This window comes from Chlorocebus sabaeus, chromosome 9, assembly GCF_047675955.1.
Source record: "Chlorocebus sabaeus isolate Y175 chromosome 9, mChlSab1.0.hap1, whole genome shotgun sequence".
Classification (NCBI taxonomy): Eukaryota; Metazoa; Chordata; class Mammalia; order Primates; family Cercopithecidae; genus Chlorocebus; species Chlorocebus sabaeus.
Window position 1 is genome coordinate 128650993 of NC_132912.1, and position 23291 is coordinate 128674283.

Consider the following 23291-nt stretch of genomic DNA (forward strand, 5'->3'; position numbering starts at 1 on the left):
CCTAGGATAGATGGTAAGTCTCAGGAACTGTTTATAGCAAGAATCACAGCAATTAAGAAAAGCTTGGAAAAGAGTGGTCTGAATTGCCTTGTTTCCCAAAGGAGCAGAGAATGTCCATAGACCCCAGAGATTGGAGAGCCAAGACCAGCTCCGTCCACTAAGCTCAGACATGCCTTCCCCATCTCATTCCTTTCAAAGCAACAAACACACAAACATTGGGTTTTGGGTGGGTTTGCCAACCAAATAGGATGAATGAGAACAGTTTAAGTCCAGGATTTAAACCTCAGAATGTGTAGGAGAGGAGAACGGAACAGATCATCATTGGCAAAGATCATCATTGTCTTTTTGTGTCTGCACTGGGTGTTGTCTGTGTAGAGTGATCTGTGTAATAATATATTTCTACTTCCCTTAGCTTGTCCTTATTCTGCTGAAGGACACCCCCCAAATGTTAACAAAATTCTTTCTCATTCAGAATCATGCATACATAAATAGTCCTTATCCAATTCACAGGTTTTCATCCTTGCTCTGAGGAACAGCATCCTGGCATTACTTCCTCAGGGATGCCTCTGTTTTAGCAGGAAAGTAGCAATGTCCTCCTCAGATGCGAAATGAGGTCTTGATGAATTCACCGACACTGAACAGATCCTTTCTCAGGGCATCTTTCCACGTGGCCTGAGCTCAGAAGCACGCCGCCTGCCTTCCAGGTCAGGACAAATTCAACTTCCAGCAACTCCTGACCACGGGTGACAGCTCCAGTCATGAGTAGGTGTGAGTGGCTTCTCTTCACACCAACCTGGGGTTTTTCTGACTGGCTCAGGGGACCCAGCAAGGTGAATGGGGAGTCCAGCAGCCCTTCCACAAACATTCCTGCCATTTCCTCGGACTGGGTCAGCCAATATTGCTACCATGTCCTCTATGTAATAAAGAAAAAAATGCCTCATTTATTGTTCAAGAACTTACTTTTGATGATGAATGGTGATGAGGCCAAGGAGCATTTTCTACCTGTAGGATGTCATTCCTCATCCCATCCTTTCATGATTTCTCAGCAAGGAGGCAGGTGACTATTCACTTTAATACGATAGTTATGAACCCTATTTGGCCATTTAGAGGAAGTCAGGCTTTAGAGGAAGAAAATCAGAACAACATATCACACATCGTTCCATTATTCCCCAAGTATTTATTCAACACCGACTAGGTGCCAGGCATTGTTCTAGGTTTTGGGGATATGGGATGAAGAAAACAAAAAAATCTCAGCCCTCATGGAGCTTGCATTCAGTGGGGCCCACAGATAATAGGCAAGCTAAGGGAACAGAATGAGTTAGAAAGAGTAGAATTAAGGAGAAAAAAATAAAAGAGCAAGGGAAGAGGGTGTGTATTGAACTTTTAGGGACAGTGGACCTCACCAGGAAACCTCACCAGGAAGAGGGTCATTTGAGCCCCTCACCCACAGGGAAGAAGGTGTGAGTGCACCTGGGGAAAGAGCTAGTGCAAGTGTGCGCAGACGGACAGGACTGGCCTGGAGGAACTTACTCAACATTGGGAAACAGGCTCTTCTTGCAGACACACACCCAGAGAGGCAACCTCTTTTCTACTTGGCATCATTCCTGTATAGGTCAAGGTCATGCTGATGGTGAGAAGATCCCATAGAGTGTCAATACACAGGGAGCTGTGCCTCTGTATGGGCCAGGCACTGGGAATGACTGAAGGTATTTTTATTTATTTTAAATAATTTCAACTTTTATTAGCAATGAAGGGGTACATGTGCAAATTTGTTACATGGGTATATTTCATGATGCTGGGGTCTGGGGTCCTGTCACCCAGGTAGTGAGCATAATACCCAATAGGTGGTTTTTCAGCCCTTGCTATCCTCCCATCCTCCCCCATCTAATAGTCCCCAGTGTCTGTTGTTCTCATCTTTACATCTATGTCTATTCAATGTTTAGTGCCCACTTATAAGTGAGAATACATGGTATTTAATTGCTATTCTTGCATTAATTTGATTAGGATAATGGCCTCCGGCTCTATCCATGTTGCTGCAAAGGACATAATTTCATTCTTTTGATGGCTATGTGGTATTCCATGCCACGTTTTCTTTGTCCAATCCACTGTTGAAGGGCACCTAGGTTGATTCCATGTCTTCGCTATTGTGAATAGCACTATAATGAAAGTATGAGGGCATATGTCTTTTTGATAGAATGAGTTATTTTCTTTTGGATATATACACAGTAGTGGGGTTGCTGGGTCAAATGAGAGTTCTGTTTTAAGTTCTTCAAGAAATTGCCAAACTGCTTTCCACAGTGGCTGAACTAGTTTGCATTCCCACCAACAGTGTATAAACATTCGCTTTTCTCCATAGCATTGCCAGCATCTGTTATTTTTGACTTTTTAATAATCGTTATTCTGACTGATGTGAGATGGTATCTCAGTGTGGTTTTGATTTGCATTTCTCTGATGATTAGTGATGTTGAACATTTTTTCATATGGTCACTTGTGTATCTCCTTTTGAGAGGTATCTGTTTATGTCCTTTGCCCATTTTTAAATTGAACTATTTGTTTTTTGCTTGTTAAGTTCCTTGTAGATTCTGGATATTAGATCTTTGTCAGATGCATAGTTTGCGAATATTTTCTCCCATTCTGTAGGCTGTCTGTTGGTAATTTCTTTGGCTGTGCAGAAGCTCTTTAATTAGGTCCCACTTGTCAATTTTTGTTTATGTTGCAATTGCTTTTGGGGACTCAGCCATAAATTATTTGCCAAAGCCAAAATAAAAGACATCCAAATAGGAAAAGAAGAAGTCAAACTTTCTCTCTTTGCTGACAATATAATTCTATACATAGAAAATGCTAAAAATTCTGCCAAAAGGCTCCTGGAACTGATAAATGAATTCAGTAAAGTTTCAGGATACAAAATAAATGTACAAAAATCAGTAGCATTTCTCTACACCAATAATGTTCTAGCTGAGAACAAAATCAAGAACACAACCACATTTACAATAGTCACATAAAAAAGGAAATACCTAGGAATCTATCTAGCCAAGGAGAGGAAAGTTCTCTACAAGGAAAACTACAAAACACTGCTGAAAGAAATCAGAGATGACCCAAATAAACGAAAAACTATTCCATGCTCACGGATTGGAAGAATCAACATTGTTAAGATGTCCATACTACCTAAAGCAATTTGCAGATTCAGTGCTATCCTTATCAAAATACCAATGTAATTTTTCACAGAATTAAAAAAAAACTATCCTAAAATTCATATGGAACCAACAAGGAGCCCAAATAACCAAAGCTATCTTAGGCAAAAAGAACAAAGCCAGAGGTATCATATTATCTGACTTTAAACTATATTATAAGGCTACAGTAACCAAAACACATGGTAGTGGTACAAAAACAGATACATAGACCAGTGGAACAGAATAGGGACCCTAGAAATAAACCCAAACACCTATAACCATTGCATCTTTGACAAAAATGAACAAAAATAAACAATGGGGAAAGGACTCCCTATTCAATAATCAATGCTGCTGGGATAACTGGCTAACCATATGCAGAAAGTTGAAACTGAACCCCTACCTCTCACCGTTTACAAAAATTAACTCAAGATGGATTAAAGATTTAAAGGTGTTTTTCATAAGAACTCCAAACCCTTATTCCCCCACCTTTCTATATTTTTAAAGCAAACTGGTTTTTTTTTTTTTTTTTTTTTTTTTTTTTAAGCAGGCAAAGGTCTGCTCATCTCCCTTTTTCTGCTCTAAGATAGTCTCATTCGATCAAAATGTAGAACTAAGTATGGAAAACTTACAGCAAACCCAATGACCTCCCCCCATACAAAAAATTTAATAAACGAAAATTACTTCAAATCTTAAGAGATAAGGGAGATTTGCCAGTAGCGAATATTAGATTCCTCTAATGGTAACACTATCCTAATCCACACATATTAGAATACTTTCTACATCCTAAGTAGCCACTAGTTACCTAGTGCCTAGAGCAAAGCAGGTGCCAATGTCTAATGGCCCAAGAAGTCAAAGAGCAGTCAGTTGGTCTGCATGAAAGATGTGTCAACAGACAACAAGTGAGGCAAGGAATCCACTCCCCAAGGTCTCAGGAATCATCGCCAGGATCTGTCAGTGCGATCGGTGATGAGACTGCTATTGCACACTTAGCCATGCCGGAGAGAGGATGCTGGCAAGATGCTCAGCAAGGCCAGGTGTATCACTGACTCCCCAGGTGCCGACTCTGCCTACACACTTCTGATGATGGCAGAATCCAACTTTGAGTGGCAAATTCACAACTCTCTCATTTATTCACTCACTTATGGAGCAACAGTTTTCAAGTGTCTATTACATTCAAAGCACTGAAGTGAATCCCAGTTCCAATACGACCTGAACCTGGCCCCATACCCCACTTGCCAAGCTCCTTTCTTAAGGGAGGTGCCCACCCTCTCATCTCATTTCCTCTCCAGCCACTCTCCAAGGCCCATATAATTCCACTCCTCCAGAAATGGTCTTTGAAGTCCCAAACCCCCAGAAACATATCTTTTATGCCACATAAATGGAGTCTGAGTAGAACTACAGTCCAAGGCTGTAAGTTCTCATTCCCTTCCTGTGTCACCACATTCTGGCCACAACATTATAAATTCCCAAGACTAGTAACTGGGTTAAAATATATACTTTTTTGGCATAACTATTTATGGAATACCTGCTTGAAGCTACGTGATATGGTGGTGCTTTCTCATGGCAATATTTTTCTTCTTTTATACTTTTTTTTGAATTTAAAATTTTGAAACAATCCAATGAAACAGTTATGATTATCTCCATTTGCAAATGAGGTGAAGGGATTCGAGAGTTCACAGTTAGGGGATGGCAGTACTAGATTTGACCAATTCTTATGATTCCATGTTCAGGTACTAAAAACCATTTTCTTCATTACCAATGCAAGTTCAGCACTGGATGACCAGCAGTGAATGCTGGTCACAGAAGGTGATTGATTAACCCTCAATGTACCGATTTAAACACAGGGGACATATCCTGCTGTGATCCCACATATGCCTGGACCAGTGGTTCTCAAAGTGTGCTCCCAGGACAAGCAGCACTAGGAACTTTCTAGAAAGGCACATTCTCAGGCCCTACTCAGACCTACTAAGTCAGAATAACTCAGGGTAGGGGCCTAGAAACCTGTATTTTAATAAGCTCTGCAGATGATTTGCTAAATTGATGTCAAATTTACATAACATAAAATTCATCCTTTAAGTCACTTCAAAGTATATAATCCAATGTTTTTTTTTTCCCCGCACATTCACAATGTTGTGTAACCATCACTACTAACTGTAGAACTTTCCCCCACCCCTCAAACCCCAATCCATGAAGCTGTCACTCTTCATTCTCCCTTTCCCCCCGCAGCCCCTGCCAACCACGAATCTGCTTTCTGTCTCTACAGATTCGCCTGTTCTGTTCATTGCATGTAAGCGGAATCCTACACCATGTGGCCTTTTGTGTTTGGCTCCTTTCCCTTAGAATAGCGTTCTCAAGGTTCATCCACAAGGTAGCATGCATCAGAACTTCATTCCTTTTTATGGTTGGATGATATTCCATTGTAAGTGAGACCATACCACAGTTTGCTATCTGCCCATCCGTTAATGGTCCAGGTGATTTTGATGCCCATTAGAGTCTGGAAACAACTTACCTAGATTTTAAATTCAAATGTTGTTGTACCTATTTGTGTCATAACAATAAAAAATCCAATCTAGACTCACCATGGGCCACCTGTCATATCCTAGAAAATAGTTATGTTTTGCTTTCTTGTCCCATCTTCTAAGAAAAGCCCAATGTATAGCATTTTGAAAACCTGATCTGATTTTAGGCATGTGCTAAAAATCCCAAGAGTATCTGTCTTATAAACAAAATTCGTATCAGAAATGAATTTTCAAGTATCTGGAAGTGTTATGTTAAATTGACTAATTCTCATACTGCACAGTAATTAAGATATAGGAAAGGTTCAAGTTGTGAACAGAGTGATGTTTCCCTTCCACTTGCTTCCACATCCAAAGTATGGTAATTGTGCCTCCTTTGTGCTTGTATTTTTCTTATTTAATAGCTTTATTCCCTGGAGCATCCATGGAAAGAACATTGACTTGGGTCAGGTAGTTGCTCATGACATCAAAGAACTCATACAGCCCCTTGTCTGTGGTTAAAGAGACAAGCCTCAGTTTCTTCCATAGCTTTTGGCAAGCTCATCACAACGTACCTTTAACATGTCTAATACATTAGCCCAAATGTGCCAGGACAGCAGCTAATTGTAGTGACAGCAGAGATAGACTGGTGCAAAGCAATAAAACCTGAGAATTACTCAGGAAAGAAGCCCTTTAGCACGATAGTCTCCCTTGGCGTGAGAATGCGTTAAAATGGTCATACCTGGGGCCCAGGAAAAAAAGTGCTGCTTTTAGCTCAGAGGCAGAGAATTTATCTCCAAAGCCATGGCAGGGTGACTGTGGCCCCTGCTAGGATGTGACCTCTTTTGTTAGCCTTGCTTTCCTTTTTCTCTAATATTTAACTACCAGGGACACTTGGGGCAAGTTGACCATGTTGAATGCAAGGTTAAAAATAAAAAGAGGATGAAACAGACAGCTGGGTGATTTGGGGAAAAAACACCACTTTTAAAAAGAGGAATGCCACTTACAGCTTCCCACCATAAAGGCAGACACGGCTTCATATTTTAGCCATCACAAAGCTGCCAAGTAAAACATGATTAGGGGTTACTTTTACTTTGAAAAATCTGCAGTCAGAAGTTTCTTTTCTTGTAGAAGCCTATTGTGCGTCTCACTGCTATATTCTTGGGGGTGAATCACACTAGGCCAATTTATCAACCTTGACAGTAGAAGTCGGGAGTTATCTGCCTTGCAAAAGCTCTCTGGGTATGATTCGGAGACAACTGCTTTTCTTGCTGGAAATTAGGCATCTAGAGAAAGCAGCTATAATCAGGCTGGATTCAGGGGGGGCTGCAGGTCACGGTCCCGCTGCTTCCTGTGACTCTGCGGCCTCATTAATAAACACGCACTGAGTCTAGGTTCCCCAGCGCCAAGCTCAGGGGCTGACATCTGTCTGAGTGCTGACGGCAGGAAAGGAGTGGAAGTGACCGAGGAAGAAGGATGGAACAGCCGGGCAGCGGCTGAGAGCAGCTTGGAGCTCACACAACTGTGTGGCAGGAAAAGCCAAAGTTTCAGGGAACCGGGGACGGGAATACATCCAGATTTTTCAGTTTAAACTGATTTGGGGAAAAAACAAAACAAAACAACACAAAAAAACCACCTCATATCGTCCACAGCTGATAAATGATTAGACGGTGAAGGGCTAACTGGTTTCGGAAAATATGTTGCCGACATTCTGCTTCCCACTGGTTTCTTTTTGCAGACCCAAATGGGAGTTTTGGCTTTTTTCCTGACAGCAGACACCACAAATTCAGCAGACCCAGGAGGCCCTTTACCTGGGCGTGTGGAGAAGTAAAGTCGGAAACCTATGTCTGGGCACCCCGTCTATCTGTACTTCATTGAGCCTCCGTTTTCACATCTATAAAATAGGGATAACAACTACCTCATTGCATTGAAGTGGAGGATAAACGAGCTTCAAACAAAAAGATGAAAGTCTGGTTAACTGCCAAGTACTGTGAAATGCTAGCTCCCAGTACTGACCGGCAAAAGAGCTGTCTGTCTTTCTCCCATTGAGAGTGGCCCTGACTGCGAATCCCCCATATATGACAGTGCTTAAGAATATTTCCCATATGGTGTAGAATGTATTACCTGTAGCCAAAATATAGCACGCTTTACACTGTAAAACCACAAATACAAGTAAATTTGAGAGCAAAATGATTCAGGAGGCGAAGGGATGAGCAAACAGTTAAAGATCATTCCCTCCGTTTAATACATAGATGGTGTCAAAGAAGCAAAAGAGCCTGTCCCGTTCTGGAAGGGTCAGATTTTCTTTAGCTCAACAAGAGCATGTAGTTAGGAGCACAACCGAGCAACCCACAAACAAAACAAAAACGCCCTTTAGATGGCTGTTACCTGCTATGCGGCTCTGCTTGTTTTCAGTTCCTGAAAGCTTTTTCTGGCCCTTTTCCTAAAGCTCATTTCACATGAGCTCACCCCACATCTTCTGTCCATTTTTTGGCCACAGCCAAGGCCAGGCACTGAGCTCAGAGTGAGACGTGGTCACAAATTATGGGATTCATTCTCCGGAGAAGACAATCTAATGACTTTTTTGTTTTTGATATGGAGTTTCGCTCTGTAGCCCAGGTTGGAGTACAGTGGCGCGATCTCGGCCCACTGTAACTTCTGCCTCCCAGGTTCAAGCGATTCTCCTGCCTCAGCTTCCTGAGTAGCTGGAATTACAGGCGCGCGGCTAATTTTTTCGTATTTTTAGTAGAGATGGGGTTAAACCATGTTGGCCAAGCTGGTCTCAAACTCCTGACCTCAGGTGGTCCACCCACCTCAGCCTCCCAAAGTGCTGGGATTACAGGCATGAGCCACCACGCCAGCCACATCTTTTATCATTCATTCCATGACTAGCTTGCTGAGCTTTTCCAAAAACAACTTAGTAATTCTTAGTAGTTCATAGCCAGTTCTACTTATTCCTAGTCCCCTGAGGAGCATAAGCCCAACATGAATTCCCTCTTCTCTTCCCAGGTGAGAGCGAGTTCCTCTTACAGTATGAGGGGGCAGGGACCCGCAGCATGGGGAATGGACGTTGCTTTGACAAGCTGCAAACCAAAAATTCTAGGGCCATTTTCAGGAAAATCTTCAGGTCTTTCCCCAGTTATGCCCAGGAATTAAAAACTTTCAATCACCACACACAGAATTTATGTGCAATCGAGTAGCATGCCTGGTAGGCCAGGATGGTGGCATTTGTACTCACAGGTGTCCGGCCTCATGTTCAGTGCCGTGGCAGGCCTGCCACGGATGCGAAGTCATCTAGTTTTAGGGGCTTTTTACTCCATCCTGCCTGGAGCGGGGCTGGATAGGAGCCACCATTTGTTTAGTGAACCCCTGCTGGGGACGAGGAGCCTGGCAGACGTTCTCTCACTGACACCTCTGGGAGCCAATTATGACTCCTATTTTAGGGATGAGGAAACTGAACGGAGGCAGCTTGGGTTCCTTGCCGGGACCCCGCAGTTCCTGCGTGGAGACTGAAAGCACAGATCTCTGACTGGAAGGCCTGTGTTCTTCCCACTCAACCACTCCGTCTGGAGGGCTATCAGGAGGCCTCCAAGAGCAGCTTCCAGGAGCTTCCCCAGGGCAAGGCCTCTGGGCAGCCTCAGGCATGACCCAGCACAAATGGCTATGCCGGCAGCAGTAGTATCCATGGGCTGGGAGAGGCAGCTGCCCTGATATCTTGGGGCTCCCTGGAGCCAGATGTAAACAGAAGGAACCCCAAGGGCCTACATTTCCTTCCAGGTGCACCTTAGAGCACTTCCCTAAAGGTCTTGGGCGTAACAGAAGACAAAGGCCAGGTCTTGGGATTTATCCAGCTCACCTGAGGTGATACCTGGTCCAGATCATGCACACCTGAGGAGGGCTGCGAGCCCGTTCAGACCCTAATGATCTGCAGGCAGGGGAAATAGGTGCCCCACCTCAAAAGCCTCGTGACTCCTCGTGGTGTGATGGGAGAGGGAACTGGGCCTGAGTCAGCCCACTCTGCCTGCCCAGCGGTGCACGGGGACACAGCACTAAGCACACAGGCTCAAACGATAGAACAGAACTGAGGCTGAGGCTAATGGGGCAATCCATCCTCACGTCCACTCCAGAAACAGAAAGTGACTGCCTTATAACTGGACGCTGACCCAGTGGGCCAACCAGATGGACCACAGAAAGCTAAGAAAACCACCAGGCCAGGAGCAAATGATCAGAAATATCCTTAGTAGGCTATTTCCATCGTTAATAGCAAACACGTGGGCCCCAGAATATAGCCATCTGCGGCACATTATAATTCATGGTCTTAACTTGTGAACTTTGACCTCTGCTCCTCCTCCCTGAAACCAATTAAAGTGCAACTAGAATATCCCAGAATTTTTAATAAAGATACCAGCTGAGCTCTGGTCAGTTGAGACATGTACAGGAAGCTTCTGGATGTTACCAGAAAGTGGACTTTTCACTTCTGAGCTATGATGGCTATTTCTTCCTGAACCAAGTCCTGAAAGGCCAAGAACCCAGGGGCAGGGGACACAGTGTCTACATTAAAAGGACCTCAGCCCATCAGGGGCCATGTATCAGACGAGCTACTCAGCTTCATTGCAAGAAATGACTGCTGACTTTGTGTGGGGGTTGTTGGGGGACCAGACTCTCGTAGACATGGACAGATGCAGTGTCTGAATAAGGGACAGTGGGCATGTCTGAAATGATGCCACCCTTTCTTCCTATCCCAGTAGACAGACCTGCACAGAATACGTTAGTTCTTTCTGATGACTTAGCAAGTCTGTAACAGGGTAGAGGCTTCTAATCAAATACGATAGAAAAAGCAGTCACGGTAGATATCTCCAAGCCTGCCACCAGGGCTGAAGTCTACATGTGCCCAGTTCTTGCCCCATTGAGCAACTGACACCAAAGTTACCACCAGAGCAATGTGGAACTCAAGAATGAGAAAGAGCTGTCCCTCTCAACCACCCCCCCGCTCATCCCAATGCCTGAGAGCCAAAGGCTCACAGGTACCCAGTGAAAGGCCAAAGAATGGATCAGGAGCCTGAGGCTGTAGGCTGAGATCCAGAATGACCCTGACCACCTGTGGGCCCTTTGGCCTTCCTGAGCCTCAGTTTGCTCACCTGTAAAATGGAGATGATTATATTTGTTCTTTATTTTCAGGGCTGTGACAAAGAAAGGAGATGCAAAAGATCTTTGTAAACTGGAAAGTGGTGCTACAAAGTCTTATGCTCACAACTGCTTTTAGATTTGAAATTTTTGATCTCTCTCCTCCCACTTTAGCTAAATTAAGCAAAGGCTTTCAGGGGAAGTCCCTGCTGGAAAGATTCTACTGTTTGAAATTGTTCCCCTCACCCAGGTCTCCACGGATTATGTACAGAAAAGCAGTGGACTCCGCCTCCTGTTTATCTGGGTTTTCTCTGCTCTATTTTGTTTTTATTTTCTTCTATTTATTGTGTGTATTATTGCAAACTATTGTAAATTCATTGTAGAATGATGTGGAATAAACAAAAAATGAAAATGCTGCTGCTGCAATTGCTAGATTTAGTACAAAAGACAGTGGCCTCAGTGCGTTCTCCCCAGAGATTTTGACATTACACAGATGGGGAAGAGAAAACCTCACTCTGCACTTATCTAATTGTGCTTTACTCACCCTCCCTCTCTCCATCCATCCACCCAGCCAACGTCTATCCATCTGTCCATTGTACCATCTCTCTCCATTATCCATCCATTTCCACCTACCCATTATCCATTCATCCACCTATCCATCTACCTATCATCGATTTATCCATCTACCCATCCTTCCTTCTTTCCATCCATCCTTCTGTCCATCCATCCTTCTGTCCATCCATCCATCCATCCATCCATCCATCCATCCATCCATCCATCATTCCACCCACCCATTATCCATTCATTTACTGACCTATCATCTATTTATCTATCCTTCCTTCCTTCTTTCCTCTCAACCATTCATCTATCATCCACCCACCCACCCACCCACTCATGGATCCTTTCAGTCAAGAAGTATTTATTGAGTTCTACTATATGTCAGGCACTGTTCTAGGTGCTGGGAGTTCAGCAATAAACAAAACACAAATTCCTGACCTTGTGGAGCTGAAAATGAGTCATTTTGGATATTGTCTGTTGTAGAGAAGTCCAGAAATTACCCTTTACCCCACACTGTGGTCTGTGCCTGGGGAGAGGAGGAAGCCATGGGGATAAGTGTGTGGGAGGGGGATTGTAGGATTGGCAGGATTTCAGCTGAAATGTTTTCACACATGCTCTACAACAAATAAAATGCTGGGTTAACGAGCCAGTGACAGGAGAGCATTCTCTGCTGTTGGAACATAAACTGAAGGAGGTTTGCAGAATTAAATGGCTTAAAAATGGGGCTACCTCCCACCTCCCAGAGGTTGCACAGGGACATTGCTCTGTACTGAGGCAGCTTTAGTTTTCACATAAAGCCCAAATGTGTTCACGGCCACTTCCATGTGTCAAACACACTGGGAGGCCGCTTGACTTTATGTCCTGGGGCTTCTACTTAGGTCGGTCTGGAAAAATGCAAGCAGTTCATTTAATATCCTGAGCTCCAGTAATATGGGCATAGTTGGCCAGGTGCGGTGGCTCATGCCTGTAATCCCAGCACTTTGGGAGGCTGAGGCAGGTGGATCACTTGAGGCCAGGAGTTTGAGACCAGCCTGGCCAACATGGTAAAACCCCATCTCCACTAAAAATACAAAGAATCAGCTGGGTGTGGTGGTGCATGCCTGTAATCCCAGTTACTTGGGAGGCTGAGGAACAAGAATCATTTGAACCCGGGAGGCAGAGGTTGCAGTGAGCCGAGATGGCCCCAGTGCACTCCGGCCAGGGTGAGACTCTGTCTCAAAAAAAAAAAAATATATATACACACACACACACACACACACACACATACACACACACACATATACATTTTTAATATATATATATATGTAATAAAATAAAATGGGTATAGTCATGCCCATCTCACTAAGTTCATCCATGAGCCAGGTGCATGGCTCACGCCTGTATCCTAGCACTTTGGGAGGCAGAGGCTCACAGATCACTTGAGGTCAGGAGTTCCAGACCAGCCTGGCCAACGTAGTGAAACCCTGTCTCTACTAAAATACAAAAATTAGCTGGGTGTGGTAGCATTAACCTGTAGTCTCAGCTACTCGGGAGGCTGAGGCAGGAAAATTGCTTGAACTGGGGAGGTGGAAGTTGCAGTGAGCCAAGATCGTGCCACTGTATTCCAGCCTAGGTGACAGAGCAAGACTCAGTCTCAAAACAATAAAATTAAGTTTAAAAAGTTCATCGATGAAAGAGGACACCAAGAATGCAATCCTCCAGGGTCAATGTCAGTTGTCTGCGTTCATTTCCCTAAATCGGATGTTCGAGGATCAGTGGCCACGCAGAATCAACCTCCCAAGCTTGACCTCTATTTTGTGTAAGCTTAACGGGGAGGACAATTCTACCTTGGGCTGCAGCTTTTCATATTCTAACGGCATTAATTGCAGACAAATTCCTTCATTTTCCAGTGAGCAATATCTAATTACATGGAGAAGAAACAAGAACAGGGGTCTATATTGTTGCGTCCTTCTTGAACTGTTTTCAAGAATCCCTCCTGCCAGTTCATTTTTCCCTGTGATAATGTCGGGGTACAGCTGGCTCCATTACTCTGGCCGAGTAATTAGATTGATTCTACCCAGTAGTGTTTTCATCTTACCAGAGCTCCTCATTCTGTAGCTGTTCCTCCTTTTTTCTCTCTCTCCGGATAAAGATTTCCATTTTTTCACCTAATACTTTGAGGAAGGAAATGAAGATTTTCTTAAACTTTTCATCCAGAAAAAAAAATTATCCCTCTCAAATGGAGAGTTGAGATGGGAAAATAATTCCATCTTGGTAAAATTCCAGCACGACAAATGTATTTCATGATCTCCAACAGCACCTAACGTTCGAGGGAGAATTCTAATGACATGTATTGTACACTGATTTTCAGGAAAGCAAGTTCTACAAAGAGTGTGGACTTTCCCGCTACATCGAACTTCTATCAATTCTTACCACTTCCAAAGCCCTTGGAGGATTTTTTTTTTTTTCACTGAAAACTGCAGTTCATTTTACCCTCTTAAAACACCTTTTCAGGCAGAAATCTCTTCCAAGAGAAATCCAGTTTTCCCACAGTGTGAGGTAGGAATTTTCAGGGAGTGGTCTGCCCAGCCTGCATTTAATTCTTCTGAGATCGGTTTAGACTGGACTCTATTCCAGAATATCTTCTCTCTCCGTTGCCTCTTCCAACCTTTGCTCCCTCTTTGCAATAAATTATTGGTCGCTTTTTAAAAGATGTGAAATGGCATTATTGTTATAGATTTTTCTCTTTGTCTTTTAGAGGCCCACACTGAAATAACTTCTAGAAGATGCTTGATACCCAGGATTGTGTAAGCAGATCTGATGAGGTGCCCTGCAGCGAGGTCCCTGAAGTCAAGGATCCTGCTCGTGTTTCTGTGCCCCCTCCGAATCTGCTCCCCAGGATCTGGCTTATAGAGGGTGCACAGTAAATACTAGTCGAGTAAATGAGTGGCTTTGCTCTGACTGGTGGCCAGCTGCTTGTCTGTTGACCTCATTTCCTGTAGCGAGCTTGTCCTGAGTCAGGGGCTGCTGTCTTCTCTGCTGTCATTAGAGAAGGCTGAGGCCAGGCACGGTCGCTCACACCTGTATTCCTAGCACTATGCGAGGCCGAGGCAGGCAGATCACTTGAGGTCAGGAGTTCAAGAGCAGCCTGGCCAACATGATGAAACCCCATCTCTATTAAAAATACAAACAAAAAAAAAATTAGCTGGGCATGGTTGTGTGTGCCTGTAATCCCAGCTACTCGGGAGGCTGAGGTGGGAGGATTGCTTGAACCTGGGAGGCAGAGGTTGCAGTAAGCCGAGATTGTGTCACTGCACACTCCAGCCTGGGTGACAGGGGAAGACTCCATCTCAAAAAAAAAAAAAAAAAAAAAAAAAAAAAAAAAAAAAAAAAAAAAAGAAAAGAAAAAGGAAAAAGAAATAAAAGAGAAAGCTGACCTGGGTAGAGGCCACCTAGACCTGGGGCCACATCTGTTTGTGTTCCATGTCCAGGCAGGTGTGCCACGAATGTGTCCTGAATAGAATTAAACAGAATTGAATGGGCCAATTATACATGCTTGTGGGGAAGTAGGATGGCAACGCATTCTCCTTCAATGTGGTTATTTGATTTGGGTGTAGACTGCAGAAGGTCTGACCTCAGCTTAATGTGAATGATTTGCACCCCAGGAGAGCAGGGGTAACCCTCACTTGCTTATTTTCTCATCCTACATTATCCTAAATGCACCACACAAACATGCTGCTCCCCTCCCCCTACTCCTAGCTGGCAGCTGGAGACACGCTCATCAGTTGAAGCCATTTACCAGTATAGACCTAGCAAAACCCAGACAGGCCCAAACTGTTGATTTCAGCATCTGTGTGGCAACTGTGGCAACAATTCTTTTCAGATACAGAGAAAATGTGAATGTGCTCTTTGGTGGCTCTCTGACATAGAATCCTTAAAGGATGCTCACTATAGGAAAAGGAAAAAGAAATCTCAAACCAAAAGAAAGATTTTACATCAAGTGTACAGGGCTGGAGAGGGGAGTGTGGAGCGTGGCGTGATGAGGACCTAGTGTGCTAGTGAAGGACCCTTCCTTTCATCGTTTCCAAATGCCTATGAATTACACCGAAATTAAACTAGAATTCATATACCAGTATTACTTGTTCTTCTACAGGAAGCCTCCCTCTTCTTTGTACAGACAGAAAACCCCTTAACTTGGCAAACTACAGTATCTCAGAGGCTGCATGGTCTCCTTAAAAATGAAGAAACTTTAAAAGATAAATCAGATCATACTCCTATCTTGCCTGAAAAGCTTCAATGATGTCCCGCTGCTCTGCAGATAAGAATCCACGTTCCTGCTCTGGCCAACTGGGCTTTGCTGGCTCCGGTTCCTCCATTTCTACCCAGCATCACTTCCCTCCAGCCCCCCACAGCCCCAAGGCTCCTGGCAGCCAGGTGTCCCCACAGTGCCCACGGGCCCATGGTCCCCTGCACCTGAACTCCCTTCCTTCCATGCTTTGCAGGCTCTCCATCCCTGTCTTCCTTTTGGCCTCCCTCAAACCCCCACTTAAAGTGGGCTCCCCCAGTCCATGTTTCCTCTCTTTGTCCTCTTCCTTTGCTTTCTTCACAGTACTCCTTCCAACCTGCAATTTATTACTTTTATTTTTTTATTTTTAAAATAGAGACAGGGTCTTGCTATGTTGCCCAGGCTGGCCTTGAACTCCTGGCCTCAAGCAATCCTCCTGCCTTGGCCTCCCGAAGTGCTGAGATTACAAGTGTGAACCACCGCACCTGGCCCAAACTGCAAGTTTTAAATTTTCTATTTTTCAGCTGTTTTCACCACTAGAACACCAGTTACATGAAGGCAAGAAACATGCTTGACCTGTTCACAGCTGTGTCCCTAACACCTGTCAGTGTGGAACAGTGGCAGGTACTCAGTGAATATGACTTGCAGATTCACGTGCCCCACCTGAGGAGATGGCCCTATTCTTCCAACTCTCATTTAACAGAAAACTTTCTGCCAAAAAAAAAAAAAAAAAAGGAATCTGTAAGAGTAATTTTTTGAATGTTAATATTGCCTTTTTTCCTACTCTAGGAAGTGACATTTACTATTATGGTAAATATTCTTTGCTATGAGTGTTCAAATCATTCACAATTTTCTTACTCCTATAAATGCAGCATACGTAACCCTCACCTCCCTAAGACCAAGGACTCCGAGCTCATTAATGGATAAACTCAACTGAGTTAAACTCCCACATGAATCCCCAGATACTGCTTTTGCCAAAGAGTCACTTCCAAGACAGGTCTTAAATGTTCAGAGACATAAAACACACACTCTCACACACACTTAAAGCCTTGCAGTAATTAATGATACAATCCATAAGGAACCCCCTCCAACCATCCCTGCAATGTGCAACTGAAGTCACGTAAGACTCAAGTTGAAATAGGACTCTATCCTCGTATTTACAGGCCTCAGGTCCCATTTGTCAGTGATAGCAGTTGGTTAATGTTGTCAGAGTTAGGATTTTGGAATGTTTTGATAAAGAATAAACAAGGTATATGAGGGGATATACTTTTCGCCTTTAAGCCATCTACAATACTTGGTTCTTTTTGATTCTGAGATGTTAATATCATTAAAGCAGTTACTGATTCGTCTCTGAATCACCTTTGGAGCTGAGACTGAATTTAACTGACATCCCCAAGCCTCCATCAGTGGTGGGAGGAGGAAGACAGAGGCAGGCTGGTGTTTGGATGTGGGCCAGTTTAAAATGAGCCATCACACAGGAACTGTGGACATGCTGCTGAGTGACTGCTAAGGGCACTGGGAGTCTTTCCAGCAATGATGAGTAGGAATTCTGAAAAAAGTCTTTAACTTTTTGATAATTCCAACATCCCTGTAAGCTAAGTAATAATATACCACCTTTGTGGAATGATTTACAATTTACAGACATGTGATCTCATTGAGTCCATTCTCCCATTCTCTCGGAGACACTATGAAGTAAGAGAACCACCACTTTGAGATAATACCGGAGCAGCCGGGAAATCTCCACCACGGGTGATGGATGACTGAGGGTTGACTGGGCCGCTCAACCTCCCCCTCACTGTGGGCTTTTGTGATTAATTCACCTACTTGCTTAGGAAGTTGCTTTCCATCTGAGAAAATTAAAAACACCACTCTCTGGACAGGAATGTGGGATCATAAATGAGAAGCAAATAGAAAAGATTTACACAAAAGCACAAGCTCAGCAAAAGAGAAAACTCAGAAATTGCTAATATGGTATAAATCAAATAAAGGCTATTAGCAAACCCCTGGTAAGGGGAAAAAAAGGCTTTTAAATGATTTGCTGAGCTCTTAACAATACCATTTCTACCTATGGTGTTCAAATATCTCCGGGGCAATCTGACTTGCATTCTTCAGCACTGCCATGAAGACTTCCCAATTGGAAAGGATTTAGATAAAACCATATAGAGTGCCAGAAAATATACCTTGCTATTGTGCCTTCAGAATTATGTAATTTTTAGAGCTGTAGAGTCTTCCTCATCTATGCATTCCTCCCCACAAGCACAGGGGTCAAAAATATTTGTTTAATATGTGAACAAGTGGGTGGGGAGACAGATGGAAAGAAAGGAGGAAGGAAGGGTGGATGGGTGGATGGGTGGATGGATGGATGGTTGGATGGATGAAGACCAACTCACTCATCTTACTGATGAGGAATGTAAGAGCCAGGGGGTTACTAATCTGCCTACATTATTTTTTTAAATGGTGTGAGAATGGGGACAACCAGATCTCTTCAAGTCCAGTGTTCTTGATCTAGATTTTCCTGTCTTCCATTGGTTTATCAATAATTAAAAAACATTAACAGTATTAACAATATGATCTTCTTAGTCATGGGAAACCATTTCTGGAGGCCCATAGGCTAATGTATTTGTGCCCGTTTGATGATCGGGAAATTAGACACAGAGTGCATTTTCTATGGCTATGAGTTTATCAAGGGGGAGAAAACATGAAGGCCGCTCAATTGCACGTCAGTCTCCTGCCAAACTCACTCTCTGAAAGTCACCCAGTGCGTGGCCCAGCATCGCAATCAGGGCTTGTGAAATGTTGGAAACAGAAGGCATTTACAGGTCCTTGGCCCAACCTTATACCCTAAAAAGGAAATCCTTGCCCCAGATGTCCAGCAAACAATTATTGTGCCTCTGCTCAGACACTTTTAGTGACTTAGGAACATATTACTTTTTAGGGTGGCCTCCCTTTTGGAGAGACACTTTTGTTAGTATCTTGAGTTTTGCAATATTTCAGTTCCCATTGGTTGGTACTTTCACTTTGTGTACAGATCCTTGGTTTCTGTCATTACACACTCACAGAACCACTTCCTCCACAAAGACTTGGTGACTCCCTTGAATTATGCTTAAGAGGGAACCACAAGCAGAAAGATGCCCCTGAAGGCTCTGTGCAAATGGGGGCGATGAGCATGAAGAATCAGTCACTTGTTGTGAGAAGATGCCTCCTGATGGCTCGCATGAAATGACAATACCCTGATGTGCTGTGTGGTTCTATCCAGTCCTTGTTTCAAGGGCAACTCAATGCCCTACAAACGATTTCCCAGGAGGCCCACAAGGCTATTGCTTGAAAAAGCACAGACACATTCTTTAAAAATTCCTTCCTCTACTGGGTCTTTTAAACTGCATTAGCAGGTATCCCCTCACACCATGCTTGTCCCTTGGCCAGCAAGTCTTCACAGAGATGAGTCATACGGCTGCTCACAGCACTTATCTCTCATCCCAGTGTCTCCTTTCAGGAAACCCAGAGAGCAAGCTTGGGTTGGAACGTTCCATGAAAGTCAGTGTTTATAAGGTTTCAAGGTATAAGAAAGAAGATAGCATTGTATCCAACACATGCTTCCCCTTACTAATGAGAATCTTCTTAAACTAGCACAGAGTTCTAGTTTGGGATAGGCTCTTTAGAGATATAAGAACACATCTGAATCTCTAATCAATCTAATCATCTAATCTCTAATCCAAGGTGCATCTGTTTCCACTTCATTTGATCACTCCAAATAACAGAACCATCTTGCTCTTTTCTGGTTGAGCCAAGTCTGGAGAGTCAGGAAAGCATTAAATAAGGAAGAGCATCATAATTTACCAAAGCAGATAAATCATTTCATTTAAATCTCTAAGATCTGGTAAGGTGATATGATGTCAGAGGCAGAGACACCACAAACCCCTAAGCTACTGACTTCAGAGATACCCTAGGGCCAACCCCAGGGAAAGAAACACCTTCTACCCAGCACCCTCTAAAGACATGCGGCCCATCTCAGCTCTGCCCAGTGAGTTTACATGTGGCCCATCTCCGCTCTGCCCAGGCTTTCAGATGGCTGCCTCCTGGGACTGCCTGGCAGCTGGAGCCACAGGCTCAAATAAAAAACACTTGCTGGGACAGGAAGATAATTAGCGATTTCTAAACACAGACAACATCCATCCCCACCATTCCTCAAGGAAGAGGTCAGCCCTCACACCATGTAGCATTGCCATCTGGCTGCCCATGGCTCTCTGGAGTAGCACAGGCCACTCTTGCTACTTGGGAAGGAATTACTTTTTGGAAGCTTCCCTGGGTGCTCTGACCAGAAAACCAGGGACTCATCTGGTTCCCAAGACACACTTCAAGCTATGCACAACTCTCAAAGCAGATGGAAGCGATGGGTACTTGCCCGGTGGAAGGGTTCATGATGCAGCCTCCTTTCTCAGCCGCCATTTGACAGCTACAGCCCCTCTCCAGTGTATCATGATTCATCCCGAAATTGTGGCCCAGCTCATGTGCAAGGGTCACGGCTGCACCAAGGGGGCTGTCTGAATGGTCCTCAAAGAAAACACAAAAGCACAGGTGTATAATTCATGTCTCCTTGGCCTTCTTTCCCAGGCCTCCCTCCCCACAGAAATATACCTTTCATTAACATTTGACTTAATGTAATTCCTTATAAGGGACCAAGGTAAAATGCTATCATTTAGTTTAAACTTAAAAAAGATATAATTTGACACTTCAGTTAAGCCAGTCTGGGGTCCTTTCTGCTGAGGAGTCTGTATGCCGCAGGTATACACGTGCGATTCTTTATGTTTTTATATGACATCTTCAAGGCAGGGTCTCCATCCTGCTTCCTACAATTGCCCCATAAAACTCTTCCATTGAATGAAGCAAAAAGTCATCCTATATCACAGGAAAAGCTCATTCCCTCATGGACAACAGAAGTATCATTTTACCCTTGATTGAGATGATGCTGATACAAAGGTGACAGGTGCAAGCACGCTTTGTGACATTTTAAATGAGCTCTAAGAGCTTGTCATTGAGCCTGCCTCTTCCTGTGTGCTTAGTCGGGAAGGATAGTTGGAAAATTTCACAATATTTCATAATAAATCTGAACACACGGAGCCATCTGTTTGAAGAGCCATTCATTTAAGATTATAATCCAGTTATATCTTATTCTTGCTGGCCCTTTGTGTTGCTAGGCAGACTTTGGAAATGGGAGGTGTCCCTATTCTCTGACTCTTGTGACTGGGGGTTCATTAACCTTTTGCTTGGATGTGGAAGGTGGTTTCTCCATTCAGCAAGCACTACTTGGCCACCCCTAACTTAGTGGAGTGCCTGGATGGCTTGGCTCAAACAGATACTAGAAATTAACTAAAAAACATAGTTACTTAACTTTTACAAACTGAAATTAATTAGTGTATACGATCTACCGAAACAGTGCCTATATAAACATTTCTGAAAAGGCCTGTATACCATGGAGTAAGGAAAGTACCTTGTTTGAATCTTGCTTTGTGCTACTGAGGAAAGAGATAAGATGTTTTCCAAGAAACAGTGCTGCTATGGTTTGAATGTTTGTTCCCTCCAAAACGCATGCTGAAGCTTAATCCCAGTACAGCGGTATTGGACGTGGGGCCTTTAAGAAGTGATTGGGTCAGGCCAGGCCCGGTGGCTGACGCCTGTAATCCCAGCACTTTGGGAGGCCGAGGCGGGCGGATCACGAGGTCAGGAGATCAAGACCATCCTGGCTAACACGGTGAAACCCCATCTCTACTAAAAATACAAAAAATTAGCCAGGCGTGGTGGCGGGCGCCTGTAGTTCCAGCTACTCGGAAAGCTGAGGCAAGAGAATGGTGTGAACCCGGGAGGTGGAGCTTGCAGTGAGCTGAGATCGTGCCATTGCACTCCAGCCTGGGCAACAGGGTGAGACTCTGTCTCAAAAAAAAAAAAAAAAAAAATAAGGGTTTGGGTCATGAGGACTCTGCCCTCATAATGTATTAATCCATTCATGGATTAATGGACTAGTGGGTTAATGCATTCATGGGTTATCATGAGAATGGGACCAGTGGCTTCATAAGAAGAGCGACCTGAGCTAGTTCGTTCAGCCCCCTTGCCATGTGATGCCCTGCATTGCCTTGGGACTCTTCAGAGCGTCCTCACCCACAAGAAGCCCTATCAGGTGTGCCCCTCTACCTTGAACTTCTCGGCCTCTGTAACTGTAAGAAATAAATTCCCTTTCTTTATAAATTACCCAGTTTCAAGTATTCTGTTAGAATCAACAGAAAATGGGCTAAAACAAATATGATACTGCATTTCAGAGAGCACACCGATACAGACAGTCTGTGTGAGGCTCCTGGATAAAAGTGTGCTCATGCAAGATCTTACAGGTGTGCTGACAGTGTTTACAACAAGCCTTCAGTCTAAGAAAACAATGGCATGTCAAGGAACCAAGATGAAATTCCTAATAAATTACTTTGTATAGATTTTAGAGTTTCCCGTTGTAGGAATCTTTACAAATATGTTTCAGGAAATCGGTTCTCAAAAATAACACAATGGTGAAGAGAACGTAGTCAGTCTAAGAACATGGGGGCTGAAGTTAGCATGCTCTGGCACAAAATTCAAGGAATTTATCATTAAAAAATATTCTTCTGATTCTTTTGTGTCATTGAATATCTTGGTTTTTAGTTGCCAGATTGTTTTACATTCCTTCATGCATCAATGATTATAAACAGAATGTCTCTTAAGAGACCTTGATAAACAGTTTACATTTGTAGTAAGAAAAAAAAAATCTCTTTATTAATGCTATTAATATTATTTCCAAATCAAGGCTGTTTTAGGCCAGTTAGCTATAAAGGAATGACTTTCAGTTACTAAAATTAATGATTTGCTGTGTTTTGAAAAATACAGAAATGGCACTACAATCCTATTTTCAATTTTATGAGGATCTCTGCTTCCTTGCTACATTGCTTCCTTCCTCTTAGATTTGTGAGTCCTCGAATGAAGCATAGTCACACGGGATGCCTGTGAATGTAACTTTAGAGACACAGGAAAAGAAAGTGAGTCTAGAAGTGTTAGGTCCAGTCAAGATGTTGATCTTGCTGATTTCATGACTTTTGTAGAAATCAAAGGTGCTGAGGCATTTTTATCCTATTTGATGTTTCTGTTATATGTAGTACGTGTAAGCAGTGTGTCTAAGGATGATGCTAGCTGCTGTCAAATTGTTAAAACATATTTCCTGATAATTAACTTTGATCTTCACTTGATTCTTATTGCATTACACAAAATTTCCTTATATTTCCCACATTCATTTTCATATATCTTTTAAAAAATAGGCTTCCCTGTATGCTTCTAAAGAAGGAATTTTGATCAAATGCTTGTATGGAAATAGAATAAGGGACATGCCCTGAAGAAAGCCACTTACTATGGTGACAGGGGTTATAGGCCCATTTCAGCACTGCACAGCAGCAGAACTTACCACGCTTATGAAGAACTGAGTTTCAGCTCTAAAAAAATATGATGCCAACTTTAAGTGGCAAAGTCAGTAGCAACAGACCATGGAACCATGAAACAGAAAATTATGCCTCTTAAAAATGTGCAGTCTGCTCTGTAAAAATAAGAGTTGGGATCTGACTTGAAATGAACCTGGCATCAACAAAAACCAAACGTGCCAAGGACTGCCATGGTGGA

The 23291-nt window shown here is 43.4% G+C and overlaps 1 protein-coding gene across 1 annotated transcript in view; it reads right to left on the minus strand.

Annotated features, from left to right (window-relative positions):
- The window catches only part of ADAM12 (ADAM metallopeptidase domain 12), a 373095-nt gene that overhangs the window by 62702 nt on the left and 287102 nt on the right, over window positions 1-23291 (minus strand). The window contains exon 11 of the mRNA XM_007964392.3: window positions 20014-20162. Coding sequence (XP_007962583.3) covers window positions 20014-20162 — 149 coding nt within the window. The remainder of the gene's footprint in view (window positions 1-20013; window positions 20163-23291) is intronic.